The sequence below is a fragment of the Emydura macquarii genome, unplaced genomic scaffold, assembly GCF_026122565.2.
Source record: "Emydura macquarii macquarii isolate MOO-44397 ecotype Brisbane River unplaced genomic scaffold, CSIRO-AGI_Emac_v2 contig_2246, whole genome shotgun sequence".
In the NCBI taxonomy this organism is placed as follows: Eukaryota; Metazoa; Chordata; order Testudines; family Chelidae; genus Emydura; species Emydura macquarii.
This window is the reverse complement of record NW_027132383.1, coordinates 3244708-3262519: the sequence shown is the minus strand read 5'-3', so window position 1 is coordinate 3262519 and position 17812 is coordinate 3244708. Positions and strand designations below refer to the sequence as shown.

At 65.8% G+C, this 17812-nt stretch overlaps 1 protein-coding gene across 1 annotated transcript in view; it reads right to left on the bottom strand.

The window, feature by feature from the left end:
* Positions 1–17812, bottom strand: part of PLEC (plectin) — a 147577-nt gene that overhangs the window by 91866 nt on the left and 37899 nt on the right. Inside the window, exons 14-31 of the mRNA XM_067560057.1 lie at positions 16812–17121; positions 16243–16320; positions 15929–16090; positions 15234–15338; positions 14470–14565; positions 13971–14096; positions 12398–12550; positions 12121–12275; positions 11531–11657; positions 11066–11249; positions 10625–10782; positions 9646–9824; positions 7415–7553; positions 6604–6960; positions 6269–6352; positions 5864–5968; positions 5437–5535; positions 366–3746 (exon numbers count right to left, since the gene is read on the bottom strand). Coding sequence (XP_067416158.1) covers positions 366–3746; positions 5437–5535; positions 5864–5968; positions 6269–6352; positions 6604–6960; positions 7415–7553; positions 9646–9824; positions 10625–10782; positions 11066–11249; positions 11531–11657; positions 12121–12275; positions 12398–12550; positions 13971–14096; positions 14470–14565; positions 15234–15338; positions 15929–16090; positions 16243–16320; positions 16812–17121 — 5998 coding nt within the window. The remainder of the gene's footprint in view (positions 1–365; positions 3747–5436; positions 5536–5863; positions 5969–6268; positions 6353–6603; positions 6961–7414; positions 7554–9645; positions 9825–10624; positions 10783–11065; positions 11250–11530; positions 11658–12120; positions 12276–12397; positions 12551–13970; positions 14097–14469; positions 14566–15233; positions 15339–15928; positions 16091–16242; positions 16321–16811; positions 17122–17812) is intronic.

Sequence of the window (17812 nt, the reverse complement as noted above, 5' to 3'; positions counted from 1 at the left end):
GGTGGGGCTTTCGAGAGCACGGCAGTGACCTGGGAACACAGGTCGCCCGAGAGTCAACGGCACTTGTGCTGCTAAATCATGGTGGTGCTTTTGAAAACCCTCCCCTTGTCTTTGCCTGTGTCCATAAAATGCAGCTGCCCTCTGACGCTGCACCAGTAACAGCCTGGGGGCGAGGCTGCGAGGGAAGCCTGGGGACAGGCCCCTTGGGACATGGGAGATAGCCGGTTACTACAGGAACGGGGCTCTGTGGAGCGTGGCTGGCATTCTGCGGGCACAGGCAGCCGTCCAGGCCGAGCAGCTAGGACACTAAGGGGAGGAGGCCCCAGCACGAACATGACAGTGAGGGGGGACATGGAAATCAGTACCTCTTCTGATCTCTGCTGCAGCAGCTCCGCCTCTCGCTTCAGCTTCTCCTTCTCCCTCTCCAGCTCAGCGATGGCGCTCTTCAGTTTCTCCGCATCCTTGTCGCTCTGCTGCCTCTGGATCTCCAGCGTGTGGACCAGCGTCATCTTCTCCTGGGTGGCCAGCTCAGTCTTGTGCAACTTCTCACTGATTTCCTCCGCCTGCTTCCTGAACCGCTTCGCGTCCTCCTCGGCCTTGGCTTGGGCCATGCTCATCTCGGTCACGTGCAGCTTGAGGCGCTCCGCCTCGGCCGTCATCTCCAGCTGCCGCTTGCGCTCCGCCTCCAGGAGTTTCTGGAAGCCCTCGGTCTCCTCAGCCAGGCGCTGCTGCATCTGCTCTTTGTCTTCCTGGAGCTTCTTGGCATGCTCCTGAGCCAGATCCTTCTGCCGCTGCAGCATCTCTGCCTCCGCCTTCAGCCGGGTGGCCTCCTGCACTGCCTGCATCTTCTCCTTCAGCATCTTCTCAGCCAGCGCCCGCTGCTGGGCCAGATCATCCTCCGCCAGCTTCCGCAGGCGGGCGGCCTCCTGCGCCTCCACGCTCAGGCGAGCTGCGTCTTCCGCCACCAGCTTCATCTTCTCTGCCTCCTCCAGCAGGAACTTCTGGGTGTTATCCTTGTCCTTCAGGATCAGCACCTTGTTCTCCTCCTCGATCCGGGTCTTCAGTTTGATCAGCTCCTCCATCTGGATTTTCACCTTGAAGAGCTCTTCCTCCACCTGGGCCTTCTGCTTCATGGCGTCTGTCACCTCCTCCTTCAGACGCTGCAGCTCCTCATCCAGGATGCTCTTCTGGTGGTCCGTCTCCTCCAGCTGCAGCTTGACCTTGGTCAGCTCCTGCTCCACCTGGGCCTTCTGCCTCAGCGTCTGCTCTGCAAACTTCTTGTGTTTTTCCATCTCGGCGTCTGCCACTTGCTTTTGCTTCAGAGCTGCCTGCTCAGCTTGGGCCCGCTTAGCTGCCTCCAGCTCAGCCTCCTTCCGGAGCTTCTCGGCGTCCTCCTGGGCTGTGGCTTTGGCCTGCGCCTCCTCCTCGGCGCGCTGCTTCAGGCGCTCTGCCTCCTCCACCTGCTGCCGGGACAGGGCCGCATCCTGCTCAGCCTTGAAACGTGCAAACTCTGCCTCCTCGGCCGCCCTCTTGGCCTTCTCTGCCTCCTCCCTCAGTTTGTCCAGGACGCTCTGCTCCTGGCGCCTCGTCTGCAGCAGCTCCTGCTCCTTCTGCTGCACCGCGGCCAGGTGGGCCTTCTCCTCCGCCTGAATTCTCTTCTGAGCGGCTTCCTGGGCCAGCTGGATCTGCCTTTCTGACTCCTTCTCCGCCAGCTCCTTCTGCCTCTTTGCCTCCTCCACCTTGGCTTTCAGGCGCTCCACCTCCTCCAGGGCCACCTTGCGCTGCCGGGCGGCCTCCTCCTCAGCCGCCAAGATCTTCTTCACCTTCTCCTCCGCCTCTCTGCGGCGGTTCTCCTCCTCCAGGGCCAGCTGCCGCTGCTTCTCGGCCTCGCGCTCGGCCTTCTCCTTGCTGCGCTGGACCTCCTCCGCGCTGCTCTTGATCTTGCTCAGCTCCAGCTCCAGGTCCGTCTTGCCCGCCGACGCCCTCTCGAAGTTGATCTTGAGGATGCGGATCTCCTCCTCGATGACGCGCCGCTGCTTCAGCGTGTCGTCCACGATGCCCCGCTGCCGCTCCAGCTCGCTGTCAGAGGACTTCTTCAGCAGGACGATCTTCTCCTCGATGTCCTGCTTGTGCTGGGCCGCCTGCTCCTCCAGCAGTTTCCTCTGGTAGGCCTCGTCCTCTGCCAGCCGCCTCAGCCGCTCGTTCTCCGCCTCCTTCTCCTTCAGGGCGATCTCGGCCTCAGTCTTCATCCGGGAGGCTTCGCTGATGGCGGCCAGTTTCTCCTTCAGGATCCTCTCGGCCTCGGCTCGCTGCCGGGCCGCCTCCTCCTCGGCCAGCTGCCGCTGCCGCTTGGCCTCCTCCGACAGGGCCCGCAGCCGTGCCGCTTCCTCGGCCAGCTCCCGCAGCTTGCTGGCCTCGGCTTCCAGCTTCTGTTTGGACTTCTCGCTGGTGGAGCGGGACTCCTCCTCGGTCTTGGCCTTGTTCTGCAGGAGGATCTCCATCTCGGCGCGCAGCTTGGCCAGCTCCTCCTCCACCTCCTTCCTCTTGTGGATAGCCTCGCTGATCTCGTTCTTCAGGCGGAAGAGCTCCTCCTCCAGCAGCAGGCGCTGCTGCTCCCTGTTCTCCATCTCCGCCTTCAGCCGGATCAGCTCCTGCTCAGCCGAGAACTTCTGCTGGGCCGTGCCTTCGGCCAGCTTCCTCTGCTTCTCCAGCTCCTCCTCCGCCAGCTCCTTCTGCCGCAGGGCCGACTCCTCCATCTTCGCCCGCTTCCTGGCCTCCCTCTCCGCATCCTCCTTCTGCTTCTCGGCCTCCTCCTGCGCCAGGCTCTTCTTGTGAGCCACCTCCTCTGCTTGCAGCCGGAGGCGCAGAGCCTCGTTCGCCTTCTGCCGCCACTTCTCCAGCTCCTTCTCCGCGTCCTCCCGGGATTTCTCTGCCTCCAGTTGCTGCTTCTTCAGGCGCTCGGCCTCCTCCTGCAGGTGGGTGACCGTGATGTGCTCTTGCTTCAGGGACATCTCCAGCTGGGCTGTCTTCTCCGCGAAGGACAGGCGCTTGCTCTGCAGCTCGGCCTCGGTGCTCTTCTGGGCCATTTCCTGAGCCACCTGGATCTGCCGTTCCTTCTCCAGCTCAGCCTGCTTCAGCCTTCTCTCCGCCTCCTCCGCCTGCATGCGCAGCTTCTCCAGGTCCGCCATGGCCGCCTGTTTCTCCCGGGCCGCGTTCTTCTCCGCTTGCACCTTCTGCTTCAGCTCCTCCTCCGCCTGCCGCTTCTTTTGCGTCTCATCCTTGACCTGCTTGCGCAGGCGCTCGGCCTCCTCCTGGGCCAGCTTCTTCTGCCGCTCGGCCTCCTCCGCCCGGGACCGTAGCTCCTGCAGCTCGGTCTCAGCGCTGGACTTCTGCTTCTCGGAGGTCTCGAGCTGCAGCCGGATGATGCGGATCTCCTCCTCCACCTTCTTGCGGCTGTACTCCACCTCCTCGATCAGCTTGTCCTTGGACTTGATCTGGGTGTCCGAGTTCTGCTTCAGCTGCAGCAGCTCCTGCTGGATGTTGTGCTTCTGCTGCTCAGCGTCCACGGCCACCACCTGCCTCTTGGTGACCTCCTCGTGCATGCGGAGCTGCAGCTCCTGCGCCTCCTTCTCAGCCTGCGCCTTGGCTTTGGCGTGCGCCTCTGCCAGCTGCTTCTGCTTCTCCAGCTGGGCCTCCACCTCCGCCAGCCGCTTCCTCTCCTGCTCCTTCAGCTTCTCGGCGGCTCTCTGGGGGGGAGTGCAGAGAAAACAAAAGGGAGAAGGAGAAATCACAACGAAACCACGGCACCCAACCAACACCACACAACCGACGTGAGATGGCCCAGGGCAGGGGTGCAGGGGGTGGCCTGGTGTCCCTGGGTCTCCCCAGGAGCTAGAGGTGGTAATGCTGGCTTCTGGAAGACGGATAGCAGACGGAGAGGGGACATGGCACTGTCACAGCTCACTTAGTACAGCTCGGGGTGGGGCGTGACAGACTGACAGAGCGAGCGGGCGGCTGCCCGGGTAGCAGGGTGACCAACGAAGCAAGAACAAACAATGGAGCACGAGCAAAGCCCACGGCAAATGAAAACAGGAAGGTAGCAGCTTGCACCCCTTCACCATGCCCACTGCAGGCCTCCCCAACCCAGGCAGCACACCTGCCTTCCCCAAGGGAAGCCGCTTCTCTCTGGAGGCACAGCACAAAAGCAACAGCTGCAGAAAAGGACGGTGATCTCTGGGGCGAGTGAGGAACCCAGTCGGGCTGCAGAGCCCTGAGGGCAGGGAGAGAGCGTGGGAGAGACAGGCGGCAGAGAGAGAAGGGATGGGGGCAGAGGGCAGGCAGCAGAGAGAGTGGTGAGCTCTGCCCTGGGCTGCCCCAGCTGGCGCTAGAAAGCCTCACTGCCCCACTCCTAACCTCTGGAGCAGGGAGGAGAACTTCCCAGCAGCAGGAATGCCCCAGGCCCACTGGCGAATCAGCAGGTTTATAGCTGCCAGTTCTCCAGGGCTCCTCTGAGGAGGGGAGGCAGCAGGGCTTATCCCGAGGGCCGGGGGGTCCCATGTCTCACACGCAGGGAGTAGGGTGGACGTGTGCACGGGGCAAAGCTCTGGCGTGGGAAGAGCCAAGAGCCCGGTGCTTCCAAAGTGACGAGGCACCTGCTGGACTCAGGCCCCCTCCTCCTTGCTGCCTCTGATCTCGGGAAGGGCGCGGCTCCCTGTTTGCCTGGACTCTCATTAGGTCTCCCCTTAGTCACGCCATTTTCCCCGCCCCATGGGCCCGTGGGGTGGGAGAAGGGCCAGGCGGGTCCTGCAGGGAAGGGCAGGGTGCGGAGGAGCAGCGGGAGGCACAGTGAGCAGGCGCTAGTGGCCAGGTGGTGAGGCGGAGGGAGGCGGGCAGGCAGTGAGGAGGGGCGTGCGCAGAGGGGAGTACCTGGTGCAGAAATGCCAGAGTCATCCTGGTTTTTTACCCTCCTTTAGATCCCAACCAACACAAACATCCCCCAAGACAAAGCACTGGCAAAGCGGCTCCTCGTCCAAGGACAGAAATCAAGAATTAGAGGTTACAGCAGAGAATAAGGAGGAGTCAAGATCCCGCGGCAGGATGGGCGTGGCCCGAGCGGAGCGCCGTGCTGACGCAGACGCGGACTGTACTAAGTGTATCTGGGAAGTGCCCTCCTGCCCGGTCAGAGCAGGGCCTGGCCGCCCCGGCCAGCACCCGGGAGCAGGGCTGATGCAGCAAAGCCGGCTGGGCCCTGCTGTCCCTAGGTGAGTCTGAATTTGCTTTGCCCCGAGCCAGCAGCCAGATCAGCAGCGAGGTGAGAGGCCTGGGCCCGGTGTTAGTGGTGCAGGGCGGAGAGCGAACATGGGCCATGTTCCTGGCTGTTATGGAAGGGAGACCAATGCAGCTCGATGCATGCCAGAGCCCGGGCTGCCCTCGTACCTCCTCCTCCTCCAGCCGCCGGAGGGTCTCGCTGATGAACTTGATGTACTGGCTGGTGAGAGTGGTCAGCTCGCTGTACTGCGTCCGCAGGTCCACGTACTGCAGCCAGGAAACACAGATCAGCGGGCGCATCCAAGGTGGGACGGCAGACGCGTCCACGGCGCAGCCCCCCTCCCGCGGGCTCCTCGGCTGCCCCGCACCCGGGACTGACCAAGGCCTGGCCCGTCCGTGCACAGTCCCTGCCAGTCCGCAGACCCTGACGCAGAGCTCAGCTGAGCCTTCAGCTCAGGTCCCAAGGCAGCTCCTCCAGGCTGCCACGGCAGCACAGACCCGGCAGCCGGCAGCCGGCTCTGCACCAGCCCCTGCTGCTCCAACAGGAGCTCCCCGCCTGCCCCAACCCCGACAGGCGTCTGGGTGCCCCTCTCACCTCCTGGATCACGCTGTCAGATGCAGACTGCACTTTGGGTTTCTTGGCTGGAGAAGCCACGGGTTCCACCTGGGCCTTGTACGTCACCAACTGCAGCTCGTAATCCTGGGGGGAAGAGCCCTTGTCACAGAGACTGGCGGAGACCCCGGAGCCGGAGACCCTCTCCACAGGCTCCACGTGACCCCAGTCTGCACCCCGCAGAGATAAACCACATCTCCTGGGTCACACAAGGACACGCCCTATGGCAGGTGAACTCCGACCAGGCCAGCTTGCCTCCCTCCTGCCAGCCACTGGGCTGGCTGCTAAACCCCAACCCAGCCCAGGCCTCCTGTGCCAGCGGCTCTCCCGCAGAGCTAGGGAAGGCCAGCCTCCGGGCATGGGACTTGGGAGAGCTGCAGGCCGCACCTTGATGGCATCGATGTACTGCTTGGCATATCTCTGGCACTCGTCCACCTTCTCCCGGTTCCGGTCGCACTCCTCCAGGAGTTTCTGGGAAAAGAGACAGTCATGAACGAACAGCCACTGCTCCGGAGTCTGCCTCAACCTCCGATCCAGGCCCCAGGGAAGAAAGCCGCCCAGGCGGACGGGCTACAGCAGACCGCAGGGAGGCAGAGAGACAAGCAGCCAGGGGAACCGTCAGCTGTCACGGCACCGGGACTGCAAACCCCACCAGCTCCCCTGCCCCCTCCGCAGCCGTCCCTCGAGTGGCCGCCCCGCGGCTGCCCGATCAGAGGCGCTACCTTCTCCTGCAGGAGCTGCTCCCGGACAGTCTTGCTGTCTGTGATGGGCACCGACTGGATCTTTTCCTGCCTTTGCCGGGCGTCTTGGATCCACTGGATGAGCCACTCGTAGCTCTCACAGTAGTAGCGCTGCTGGCGGCCCAGCTGGTCCAGCTCGCGCTGGCGCAGGTCGATCTGGGTCAGGATGGCCTGCCAGCGCTCCAGGAGCTGCTGGATCCGCTCCCGGTATCGGTCCAGGTCCACGTCCCGTTCACTGTGGCCCCTCATCATCCGCTCGTTGACGTCCTTGGCCTTGTTCAGGTCTGACTCCAGGGTGCTGAAGAGGGGCTGGTGCCCTTCCACCTGCCCACGGAGCCTCTGTGGTACACAAGGGCCCAGGTCAGACGGGCGCCTCTGGGTCCCTGCCCCCAGAACAGCTCTGCCCTCCCACTCGCCCTCCCCGCCGCACGTGCTGGCCTCAGGTCTGGCGAAGCGGTGGAGGCCCAGCAAGGGCGAGTACCACCCTCCATCGCGTCGCGGGACCTGGGTCATCAGAGGAGATTAGAGCTGGAAGGGACCTCGGAGGTCATCTAGTCCATCCCCCACAAAACCATCCCAGCCAGGGCCTTAAAACCCCCCTGGCCAGCTGCTGCAGAGCTCCCCTCCCCTCCCATGTGGGTGCTCTGGGGCAGGGCAGGGCCCCCTCTGCTCCCTTGTCTATGCAATGCGAGGAAGTTCCAGCCGTGGCAGGAGGCCGACCTGGGCAGCGGGGAACGCACACGCGCTAGGAACCGATCCTGTCAGGACAAGCTGGGGCCTCGCCAGCCGTTACCTTCAGCTCTGCCTTGTTAGCCTCCAGCTCCTTGAGGTCGGAGGGCACGGCCTGCACGTCCTTCAGCTGCTGCTCGTAGCCCTGCACCAGCTCCTCCGCCCCCTGCGTGCTGCGGATCACCAGGTTGATGGTCTTCAGCCTAGGGGGAGCAGAGCAGCTCACAAGGCAGGAAATGGGAGAGACCCGGGAGGGGAAGCAGGGCGACCCCACAGGCACTTTCTCTCCCTGTGCCCCCGCTCAGCCCCTGGGGCAGGAGAGGAGAGGAGAGGGCACCGCGCTGCCTTGGACACGCCTGCTGGAACCAGGGTCCCTCCAGCCCTGTCCCTGCCACTGGCAGAGGGGCCTGCTGCAGGCGGCGAGGGGCTGACGTGCCCCGAGGGTGCCCCGTCCTCATCCCGGCCATCCTGGGGCTGGACCCTGCCCTGGAGGAGGGGGGGTTTGTGTCACGCGGGCTGGCTTGAGTGGGGGGGCAGTTAGCCATTGTGTGACATCAGTATGGCATAATCGTGATAATGCGTGTGAGATACGTCATGGCAGGTACCGTTAGCAGGGACGTATCGTGCTGAGTAAGACAAATATACTCGTGTTCATGTGTTACATGTACAATGGAAGTTATGGATGTACTGATATTTCTGTATGTCAGTTTGGGCTGGCTGGGGCCCAGGAAGAAACTAAAGGCACACCTGAAGAGTCACCAGGATTGGCCCTGTGACTCTGGACTCCATTTTATTTCTTGTGACTTTCCCCAGGCTGCATGGCCCAGGACAGAGGGTTTATAAGATCAAACCACAGAAACCATTTTGTCTATGTTCCTGTCCAGCTGCAGACACACACCTATCTCTGGATCAATTCATTGTGCAACTAAACCGAAGGACTTAGACCCATCCAGGTACTGGATGTGCACCAGTATTCTATTGTATTCTATACAAGCCTGCAACTCCACATTTCTTCCAGAAACCTGCTGTACATGGACTTTTAATCATCTGTATGTATCTGATTTGCTCTAACCCTTTAACATTTCTTTCATGGTTTATTTCTTTCTTTTTACAATAAACCTTTAGTTCTAGTTACTGAAGCATTGGCTGCCAGCGTGGTATTTTAGGTAAGGTCTAAACTTATATTGATCTGGTGCTGTGGCTGACCCCTTGGGGTCAGAGGGAACCTTTTCAGCAAAGAGCAGAGAGTTTAAATAACTGGTCTCTTTACTGGACCTAGTGCTGACTTGGGAGCCTGGAGCTGAAATGCAGTGAAGGGGGCTGTGGGCATTTGTGGACTGGCTTCTTGATAACCAGTGTGGGGGAATCAGAAGCAGTTTGTGGCTGGTTGGGAAGCCGGGCTTCAGTGTCACCCACCAGCGCTGGGAGAATCTGCTCCCCTTTTGCAGCCTGCCCTGCCCTTGGCATTCTCAGGTGGCTGCCCTGGGCACGGGACGGGTCACAGTTTAAACCCAAACGGTCTCATTCTCCTTCTCTGAATGTGCTGAGCTAGGAGATCTCCAGGCCAATCGAGAGAGAAAACACTTCCCCAGGACAGGGTTTCAATGTGCCCACGGTCCCTGGGGAAAATCCCCAACCCCCGTCCCCACCCCCGCCCAGCCCCACAGACCAGACGGCAAACCCCAGCAACTGCTCCTCTCCTCCTCCCAGTTGTTATTCTGCATCCTCCCTCCGAACCGCACGGCCCTGACTCTCCCAGCCAGGGTCTCTCTGGCCCCCCTCGATCCCGCTGGGCCCTGTCTGAGCCGGGGGGACCAGCCCAGGGTGCACAGAGCGGCTCTAGGACAGCCACGAGCCCAGGCCCAGCACGGGAGTGTCCGAGCGTCTCCAGGACGGGCTGCCGCGGTGCTGTCCATTCACCGGCTCAGCTCCGCTCCCCTGGAGCACCTGACAGTCCTCGCCCAAGTAACCGTCGGCGCCCGGCACCCGCAGCGACGTCCCCAGACACAAAGCAAGGGCATGCGAATGATGGGGGAGAGGGGCGTACAGGAAGCCCCTCACATGGGGGAGACTGGAGGCAAGCGGGATGGGGGAGGGGGAGATGGGGCTGGGGGGGAGGATACTCAGGGAGCTGGTGGGAGATGGGGGGCTGGAAGGAGCCCCTGGGGCGTGCAGTGAGCTCAGCCCGCAGGTAAAGCGTGCAATCTCGGACCCTTCGACCCTGCCCCAGACCGGACACGGCTCTATTGCCAGGCCAGGGTGCCAGGCAGTTCACAGGTCCCTCTGGGCACTCACTTCTCCAGGTAGATGGCGGAGAGGCTGTGCACCTGGTCCATCTTCCGGAGGGTGATCTCCAGCTCTGAGCGCAGGACAGGGGCCGAGCTCGAGTGCTCCGGCTGGGCCAGCACCTTCTCCGTCTTCTCGCTCACCTTCTCCAGGTTTCTCTGGATGCCCTCCAGCTCCAGGTGGATTTGCTGCAGAGACGGGGTGGGGAGTATTACTCGGGCGACTGGCTGGAGGCCAGGGAAGCCCCAGGCGGCTGCGTGGCCTGGCACCAGTTGGGATTTCCCAAGCCCTCCCCAGACCAGGCCAGTCCTGGTGCAGACCTGCGTCCCAGAGGCCATGCCCTGTGTGCTGCGCTGCGCTGCGCCGCGCCGTGCCCCGGTGCCTGCTGCAGGGACACAGGAGAGCATCTCGCTATCGCAGGGGGCCTGTCATCACGTGGGAATTGTTTGTAATGTTGGGATGAAGCCTGTGTGTGCCTCAGTTTCCCCGCACGCTGCACTGTTCCCTAGGAGTGGAAAGGGCTGTTTGCTCGGGGCAGGCTCAGCCACTGGCCTGGCTGGGCTCAGGGGTCCCTGGAAAGGTACCAGTGCAGAACCCACGAAGACAATGGAAGTCCAAGCACCAGGACAATGCCCTCGCGCCTGCCCTCTGCGGGCTGGGTCACTGTGCCCACCGGACAGCCCCGCCAGCCGGCGTCGCTCGTGGCCCCGCTGAAGCGCAGAGCGGGCAGCTGCGCCAGGGCAGCAGTTCGCGTGTAGATGAACCCAGCGGAGGGACTGAGCCCAGTCAAGCCCGTGGGCCTAAAGCAGGATGCAGAGGGGGATCCCTTCTGGGGTCACACTGGGAGGGGGTGCTCTGGTCCTACTGGGGGCTGCGGGATGGCTTCTTCTGGACTGAAGGCCAGCAGGGGAGGGGGCGTCTCCTGGGTAGCTGGTGCTGCCGTCTGAGCCGAGAGCTGACTGGCTGGACAGGACCCGGGAGGGCGTACCTGCTGCTCGCTGATGCGCTGGGCGCACTCCCTGGCTGGGTCCTTGTCGAGGGGCGCCCGGATCTTGTGCACGGTGCGGGATTCGCAGCCCTCCAGCTGCAGCCGGATGTCCTTCAGCTGGGAGATGTAGCTCCTGCACATGGACTCGTCCTGCTCCCCTGCGGGCAGCCAGGCGCCAGGGTCAGCGGCTCGTCGTCAGGGCGCGGCCGCTCCGGCCAGGAGGGATCTGGGCACGGGGCTCACGGGCACGGCCCGTGGGGGGCTGGGAGACGGGGCTGTGGGAAGTTCTGCACAGCCTGGGGAGGGCGGGGGATGGCCACAGCCCTATGGCAGGTGCCAGCGTGGTCCCCAACGTGTGCAAGTGACGGGTGCGCACTGATCCGGCCGGGGGGCGGGAGGAGGGACGGCTTTTCCCTGGGCGGGGTCCCCGGGGGCGGTTACCTTTTTCCAGGCTGTGCAGCAGGTGCTCGTATTTCTGGGTGCAGGCCCGGTACTCCTGCTCCATCTGCAGCCGCTCGTCCGGCAGGAAGCTCTGCGAGTCCTGGCTGTCGCGCACGAACTCCTGGAAATGGGTCTCCAGGCTGCGCAGCGCCTGCCGGTGTTCCTCCGGCGGCAGCGTCCGGAACTGGGGGCCAGGGACACAGCCTCAGACAGGCGCTGCCCCGGCACACGGGCCCCACGCGCAGCACGGCCGGGGAGAGAAGGCCCCAGGCCAGCCGTGGGTGACGCCCCGTTCCCACCACCCCGGCGACGGAGCCCCACCAGGGGGGTTTTGGGGAGCCAGGGGACCCTTCCCCTGCCACGGGGCTTGCTCTGCCTGGGAGTTTCCTTGAGGGTGAGCCTCAGCGTCCCAGCTCCTCCAGCCCCCCGCCCGGGTCCCGGAGCAGGGCGAGGGCCGCCACTCACCATGAGCAGGGACCAGGACTGGATCTGCTGGATGTCCCGGATCAGGTACTGCCACGACAGGAGACTCTTCATATCCACGTGCAGCTGGTGCCACAGCGTCAGCAGGTGCTGGTGGTTGACGTCCAGCCTGCGGAGAGCGAGAACACCTGAGCCTGGCTGGCACGGCGGGTCGGAGGGCAGGGCTCTGCTCCCCCTGCACGGTGCAGGAAGGGGCACTCGGGGCCCAGCCCCACGAGGCTGGGAGGGGAGGGGGCCCCCAAGGAGCATCATCCTGCCCTGGAGGGAGCAGGGGGGGAAGGCCACGGCCTGTGCACGGGCACTGGGGGTGGAGACAGAGCCCCCGGCATGCACTGCCCCAGGCAGGGGAGAGGAGACGCCCGGGGCAGCAGAGGGGCCCAGACAGAGGGAGGCAAGGGACGGGGCAGCAGAGGGGCCTGGGCAGGAAGCAGGGGAGCAGAGGGACCCTGGAGCAGATGGGCCCAGTCGGAGGGGGAGAGGAGTGGAGGAGGGGCCCAGGCACCAGTGGGGAGGGGCCCAGATGGCCGGGGGATGGGCACCGTGGGCTCGGGCCCGGGCCCCGTGGCTCGCACCTGCTGACGGCGTCCAGCGCCTCCTTGTTGGGCGGGGGCACGAGGAAGCAGACGGACGGCAGGATGGCCTCGCTCCCCGAGATGTTCAGCACCTTCCACTTGTAGGGCTGGGCGTTGCTCAGCAGGACACACTCGTCTCCCTTGTGCACCGTGATCTGGGGGGCGTCGGCGCGTCAGCACCCGGCTGCAGACGCAGCGCGGCGCCCCCAGCCAGCCTGAGCACGGCCCTGCAGCCACCCCCGGGCCGTGCCCCCCAGCCGCCCCTGGCCCCGCTCACCTCCATTTGCTTGTAGTCGCAGACGGCCTGGACGGGCAGCTTGCCCTTGAGCGGGGCGGCCGGGTGACGCGGCCGGAGCTGCACGATGGCCTTGGCTCGCTTGGCCAGCCCCGTCAGGTGCCCTTTGTACTCCGCGATCTGCTCCTTCTCCTCCTGCGGGAGCACGGGGACGATGGAGGCAGGCTGACCGACGGGGGGCGCGCGGGGTGAGTGATGGTGACCGAGGGGGGCCGGGCGGGGTGAGCGATGGAGGTGACCGAGGGGAGGGGGGTGCATAGGGTGACCGAGGGGGGCGCTCCCTTGGGCTCTCGAATTCGAGGGCGAAGTAAGAGGGAGGCAGGAGCCTGGCCGTGGCGCGTGGGAAGGGTCCCAGACCAGGCGCAGGCTGGATGGAGCCGGGCCTGACTCAGGCAGGGAGGGGCAGGGAAGAGAGGGCGCAGGCCCCACCTGACATCCTGCCGTAGTTGGGGAGAGGGGAACCCCACAGCGGTGGGCAGGATGCTGGGGGAGGGGCACTCCCTGAAGGGCGTCCTGCAGTGGGGGTGGGGGTGAAGTGGGAACTTCCTGTGATTTTTAGGAGGTCTCTGTGTGCCTCAGTTTCCCCTGGGCAGAAAAGGCTGTTTGCCTCTGGGTGGGCTCAGGCCACGTCTACACTACAGAATCACGTCTGTACACAGGCATCGCTGGTGTGCGCACAGGTGGCTGCGTGTGTCCGGGGGCGCTGGGATCCAGCAGCAGGGCGGGACGGCTCCGAGAGCCAGGAGCCCTGCCCCGAAGCCAAGCGGCGTCTGTCGGCCTAGCCCCTGGGCTAGCCCCGCCTGAGACAGAGGCGGGGGCGGCACCTCAACACAGACACCGGCACGTCCAGGCTGGCTGCCGGGCGGGGGCGGGGGGTTTCCCCACCTCTGCACAAGGAGGCTGAGCTGGAGAACACAGGCCTGGGAGGCGGGAGCCGGATGCTGGGGGCAGAGCCGAAGGCCCGGGGCTGCCTCGGGTCGTCCCCTCCACGGGCTCGCCCTGGCGTCAGCACCTCTCCAGTCACAGCTGTGGCGAGGTCGGCGCCGCGTCCGCAGAGACGCTGCCTGCTTCCGTCGAGGGCTCCTGGCTGCCGGGACCCCCCCGACACCCCCACAGAGCAGTGGAGGCTGCGCTCCGGGGGGGACGTGCCCGCTGGGACGGAGCGTGGCGCACACGGGCCGGGATCGCTCTGCCGCACAGACATGGCCTGACACAGGCGGCCAGGCAGAGCCTGAACAACGGGGCCGGGCCGGGCCGGGCCGTTCTCTAGCCCCCTCGTGCCGTCCTGTGCTGTGGCCAAGCAGCGCTGCGCGAGGGGCTGCATGAGGCCCGAGCAGTGGACACGTCTCCATCGGGTCCGTCTGTGGAGCTCCCGGGGCAGGCAGGGGCCGGGCTTCAGGCCACATGGCGCCCGGGGAGCAGGGAGACACTCGGGGTCTGGCAGCTGAAGGGCTCCCCCTGGAGACTGCTGCAGAGCAGGGGCAGTGTGGGGGGAATGGGGAGGGGCAGTCCCGCGGGCCCCCCGCAGCGGGGCAGGGCGGGGCGGGGCACTCACGAGGGCGTCCTGCAGCAGGTCCTCGAGGCGCGTCACGGTGATGGTGCGGTCGCACGAGAATTTCCTCTTCATGCTCTCCTGTGTCTTTCTCAGGAACTCCTCAGCCTCCTTCACCTCCGAGAAGAACTGCAAGGCGGGGGCGGGGGGGGGGTCAGCAGCTGCCAGCCCCCATGCAGGGGACCACTCTGCCCCGCCCCAGGCCAGGGCATGGCCCCTCAGCTCCCGCCCAGCCGAGTGCTGGGCCAGGCCGTGCCCCGTCGGTGCAGAGGGCACGTATCACGCTGGACCCGCCCCAAACAGCCCGCCCACACCTGCCCTGGGAGGGGAGCAGGGACAGACGTCCGGGACAGACGCTGCTCCCGTTTCTCGATGTGTGACGGGCACCGCGGGGATGGGAATGGCGCGAGAACCGATCCAGAGCAGAGCCAGCACCAATTCTGCCACGGGGGCACCCTGCCCCCCCCCCCCCCCGCCAGGCGCCCGCCCCCGCCCCCATTACCTGGAAGTAGGCCGTGTTCTCCTTCAGATGCGCCTCAATGCAGCAGCACAGCTGGAGCATCCAGCTCCACTGGGTCTGCAGCGCAGCCTGGAAGGCCTGGAACGGAACCAGAGTCACTCCAAAGCTGGGCCCCACGGCCACCCACGGGCACCCAGAGCCAACCCGCCCACGGCCACCCAGAGCCCAGCCGCCCACGGCCACCCACGGGCACCCAGAGCCCACCCGCCCACGGCCACCCACGGGCACCCAGAGCCAACCTGCCCACGGCCACCCACGGGCACCCAGAGCCAACCTGCCCACGGGTGCCTGGAGCCCAGAACCGACCCGCCCACGGGCGCCCGGGGTCGGCCCCGGGCTGGGATAGGGCGCCAGCGGGATCCCTAGACGCCAGCAGAGCTGGGTGCTCCGCTGGGATCTCCGGGCTCTGGAAGCAGGGGACCAGTTCACCCACCTCCCAGCCTCTCCCCACACAGCACAGCAGGGCCCAGGCCTGGAGGGAGGCTGGGCTGCAGGGAAGACCCTCGCTGGCTGGGCCGGCTCCCCCCTGCCTGGCAGCCGTTTGCCACGTGGCCCTGGCAGCGGCCCCCCCGTCACTGCCGTCCCCACTGGCTAGCGATGGGGCTGGCGCCGGGGCCGCTCACGCAGCATCTGCACGTTTCGTGGCTTCCCCGCAGTCCCGCTGAATCCGGCCGGGGGCGGCAGGTGCCAGGCAGAGCCCACCGTCTGCCCACGCCCAGCCAGAACCGGCCCTGCCCTAGCCTCACCTCCACCGTCTGCTGGGCCGGGTGCTCCTCATGCAGCAGCCTGTCCCCAGTGCTCTGGATTTCCTTTATCTTCCGCTCCCGCAGCTCCAGCTCCCGCATCAGCCCCTGGCGCGTGGAGGGAAAGGGAGCAGCCGGTGAGAGCGCGGAGCTGCTGCCGCACGCCCTGGCGCGAGCTGGGATCGCGTGCCCCCGAGGTACGGGGCAACGCAGCCAGGGCTCGACCCCTCTGGCTCGGGCTGAGGACAAAGGGCTGCGGGGGCTGGCAATTGGGGTGCAGGGAGTATTTGAGGGGTTTGCTCCCTGGCAGGACAATGGACGGGGCCAGGGCCATGTCTGCCCCGGCGGGCGGGAGCCCCGTGACTGGGCATGCTCACAGTTAGCCTGTGCAGAGCCCCCGAGGACAGGCGACAGCCCCCGGGCAAGGTGTCCCTGCCTCCCTTGGCGCCGAGTGCACCCCCAAGGCCAGCCCGGCCCGCAGCCTCCGGGCCCGGATGCCCCTTCCCTGGGGAAGCCGACCCGCAGCAGCCAGTTGTGCTGCCCCGAGGGCTGGCTGGCCGGTCTCTGGCTGGCCCAGGGCAGCAGGGACCCAGCAGCGGTGTGGGGCACATGGCCAGGGAGCACGGGCTGCATGGGGCTGCAGGCAGGCGGGGCGAGCCCCGGGCGGGGCGGGGCAGGGGGGGCAGGCAGGACAGTACCGAGTAGTTCTCCTTCTTGGCCGTCATGTTGGGGTTGCGGTCGCTCCAGTCGTAGTTCACCTCCTCCTCCTCCTTCGCGTTCAGCCACATCAGCTCCCGCGTGGCGGCGCTGACGAAGGCGTGCAGGCTTTCCAGGTGCCGCAGGCGCGCCTTGGACGAGTTCTGGGAGCACAGCCAGGGCGCGTGGGTGGGGGGCAGGCTGGCGCCCCCCTCCCCTCCACATCCCCACGGCCCCCTCAAGCCCCCAAACTCCCTCCCACCGGAGCCTCCCCCCCGGATCCCTGCCGCCCCCCCCGCCGAGCCCGGCCTCTCACCAGCAGCTTGGCGTACTGCAGATCCAGCTTGCCCAGGCAGTCGCGGTAGGCGCTACGCGGGGCGGGCGAGAGCTGGGCCTGTGGGGAGAGAGCAGTGAGTGCCCGGCCCCGGAGCCCACTGCCCGCCCCGGGGACGCTGCACCACAACCCTACCGCCCGCCCCAGGCCACACGGGGCGCTCTGCCCTCACACTCAGGGCTGACCCCAGCGGGGCGCTACGGGGCGGGGGCTCTCCTGTAACCAGCTGCAGAGAGCTTGTCTGCTCCAAGGCACCTGGCTGGCGTCACTCGCCCTAACCCCTCTGCGGGGAGCTGGAACCCAGCAGGAGGTCCCCCCCTCCGCAGGTGACGGGGAACCCCGACGTCCTGGGCAAAGAGCAGCTCGGGGGCTCACGCTGCACCCCTAACGCTAACTGCGCCGCTCCGGCGTCCCTCCAGAGGTGGCTGCACTGCCTCGGGTGCGGGACCCATCAACGCCGCTGCTGGTACCTGCTCAGGGAGGAGGCGACCCCAGCACGGGGAGAGCCACTTCCCGCCTCTCCCCCACCCCTGCCCTGCCCCGCCCCTCACCTCGTCGGCTCGGGCCCGCTCGATCTTGGCTCGGAACTCGTCGATGGACTGGTGCAGGCCCCGGTGGCTGCCCAGCTGGGACTCCACGGTGGGCAGGTCCACGCCCCACTCGGCCCCGCTGAGCCGCCTCTGGTTCTCCTCCACCCAGGCCAGCAGGTCCTGCAGGTAGCGCAGGGTGACGTCGTCCAGCTCCTGCCGGGGCCGCTGGCTGAGCGGCAGGGCCACCTGGGCCATCTGCAGGGCGCCCGACTTCAGGCGCAGGTTGTACTCGGTGCGGATGGCGACCAGGCGCTCGTGCAAGCGGTACACCCTGCGGCACAGAGTGGGGGGCACTGTTGGGGGCACACGCGCCGCGCCCGGACACATGCTGCCGAACTGGGGCAGTGCAGACAACATGGGCACTTGTGGGGGTAGCTACCCCAGCCTGCCCCGGGGCCGGGCCCCTGTAACAGTGGGAATCAGGCCTAATGACTTTGTGTGAATACCGAGTGTGACTCAGTTTCCCCTATGAGCTGCATGGTAACCAGGTGGGGGGAAAGGCGGTTTACTCTGCAGAGACCCACGTGTGACTGACGCCTGGCTGTCTGGGGCCTGCGCCCCATGCCCATGGAGAGCCCAGCAAAGAGCATGGCCACTCCAAGTGCCTCGACATTTAGTACCACGGATGGCCAACCCTCTGCAGGAAACCAGCCGGGTGTGACCAGCTGGAGAACAAAGGGCTAAGGAGCAGGCCAGATGGGGCTGTTATGTGGGGGGCTCCTGGACTGGGACTAGAGAGGGGTCGGGGAGCTCTGGGCCGGACCCAGAGGGACGTGGCTGTAACTGTCCCTTCTCCGTGGTAGCTAAGGCCTCTCTGCGCCGGGTTCCAGACATTTAACAACCCTCCTGCTGTTACCCGCTGGCCGAGTCACTCCACTTCAAACACGCTGGGGTGCAGGGCTCCCTTTGGGGTACAAGTCTCCCCCGGGGTCCGATGCAGGGAGCTCCCGGGGTGAAGCAGG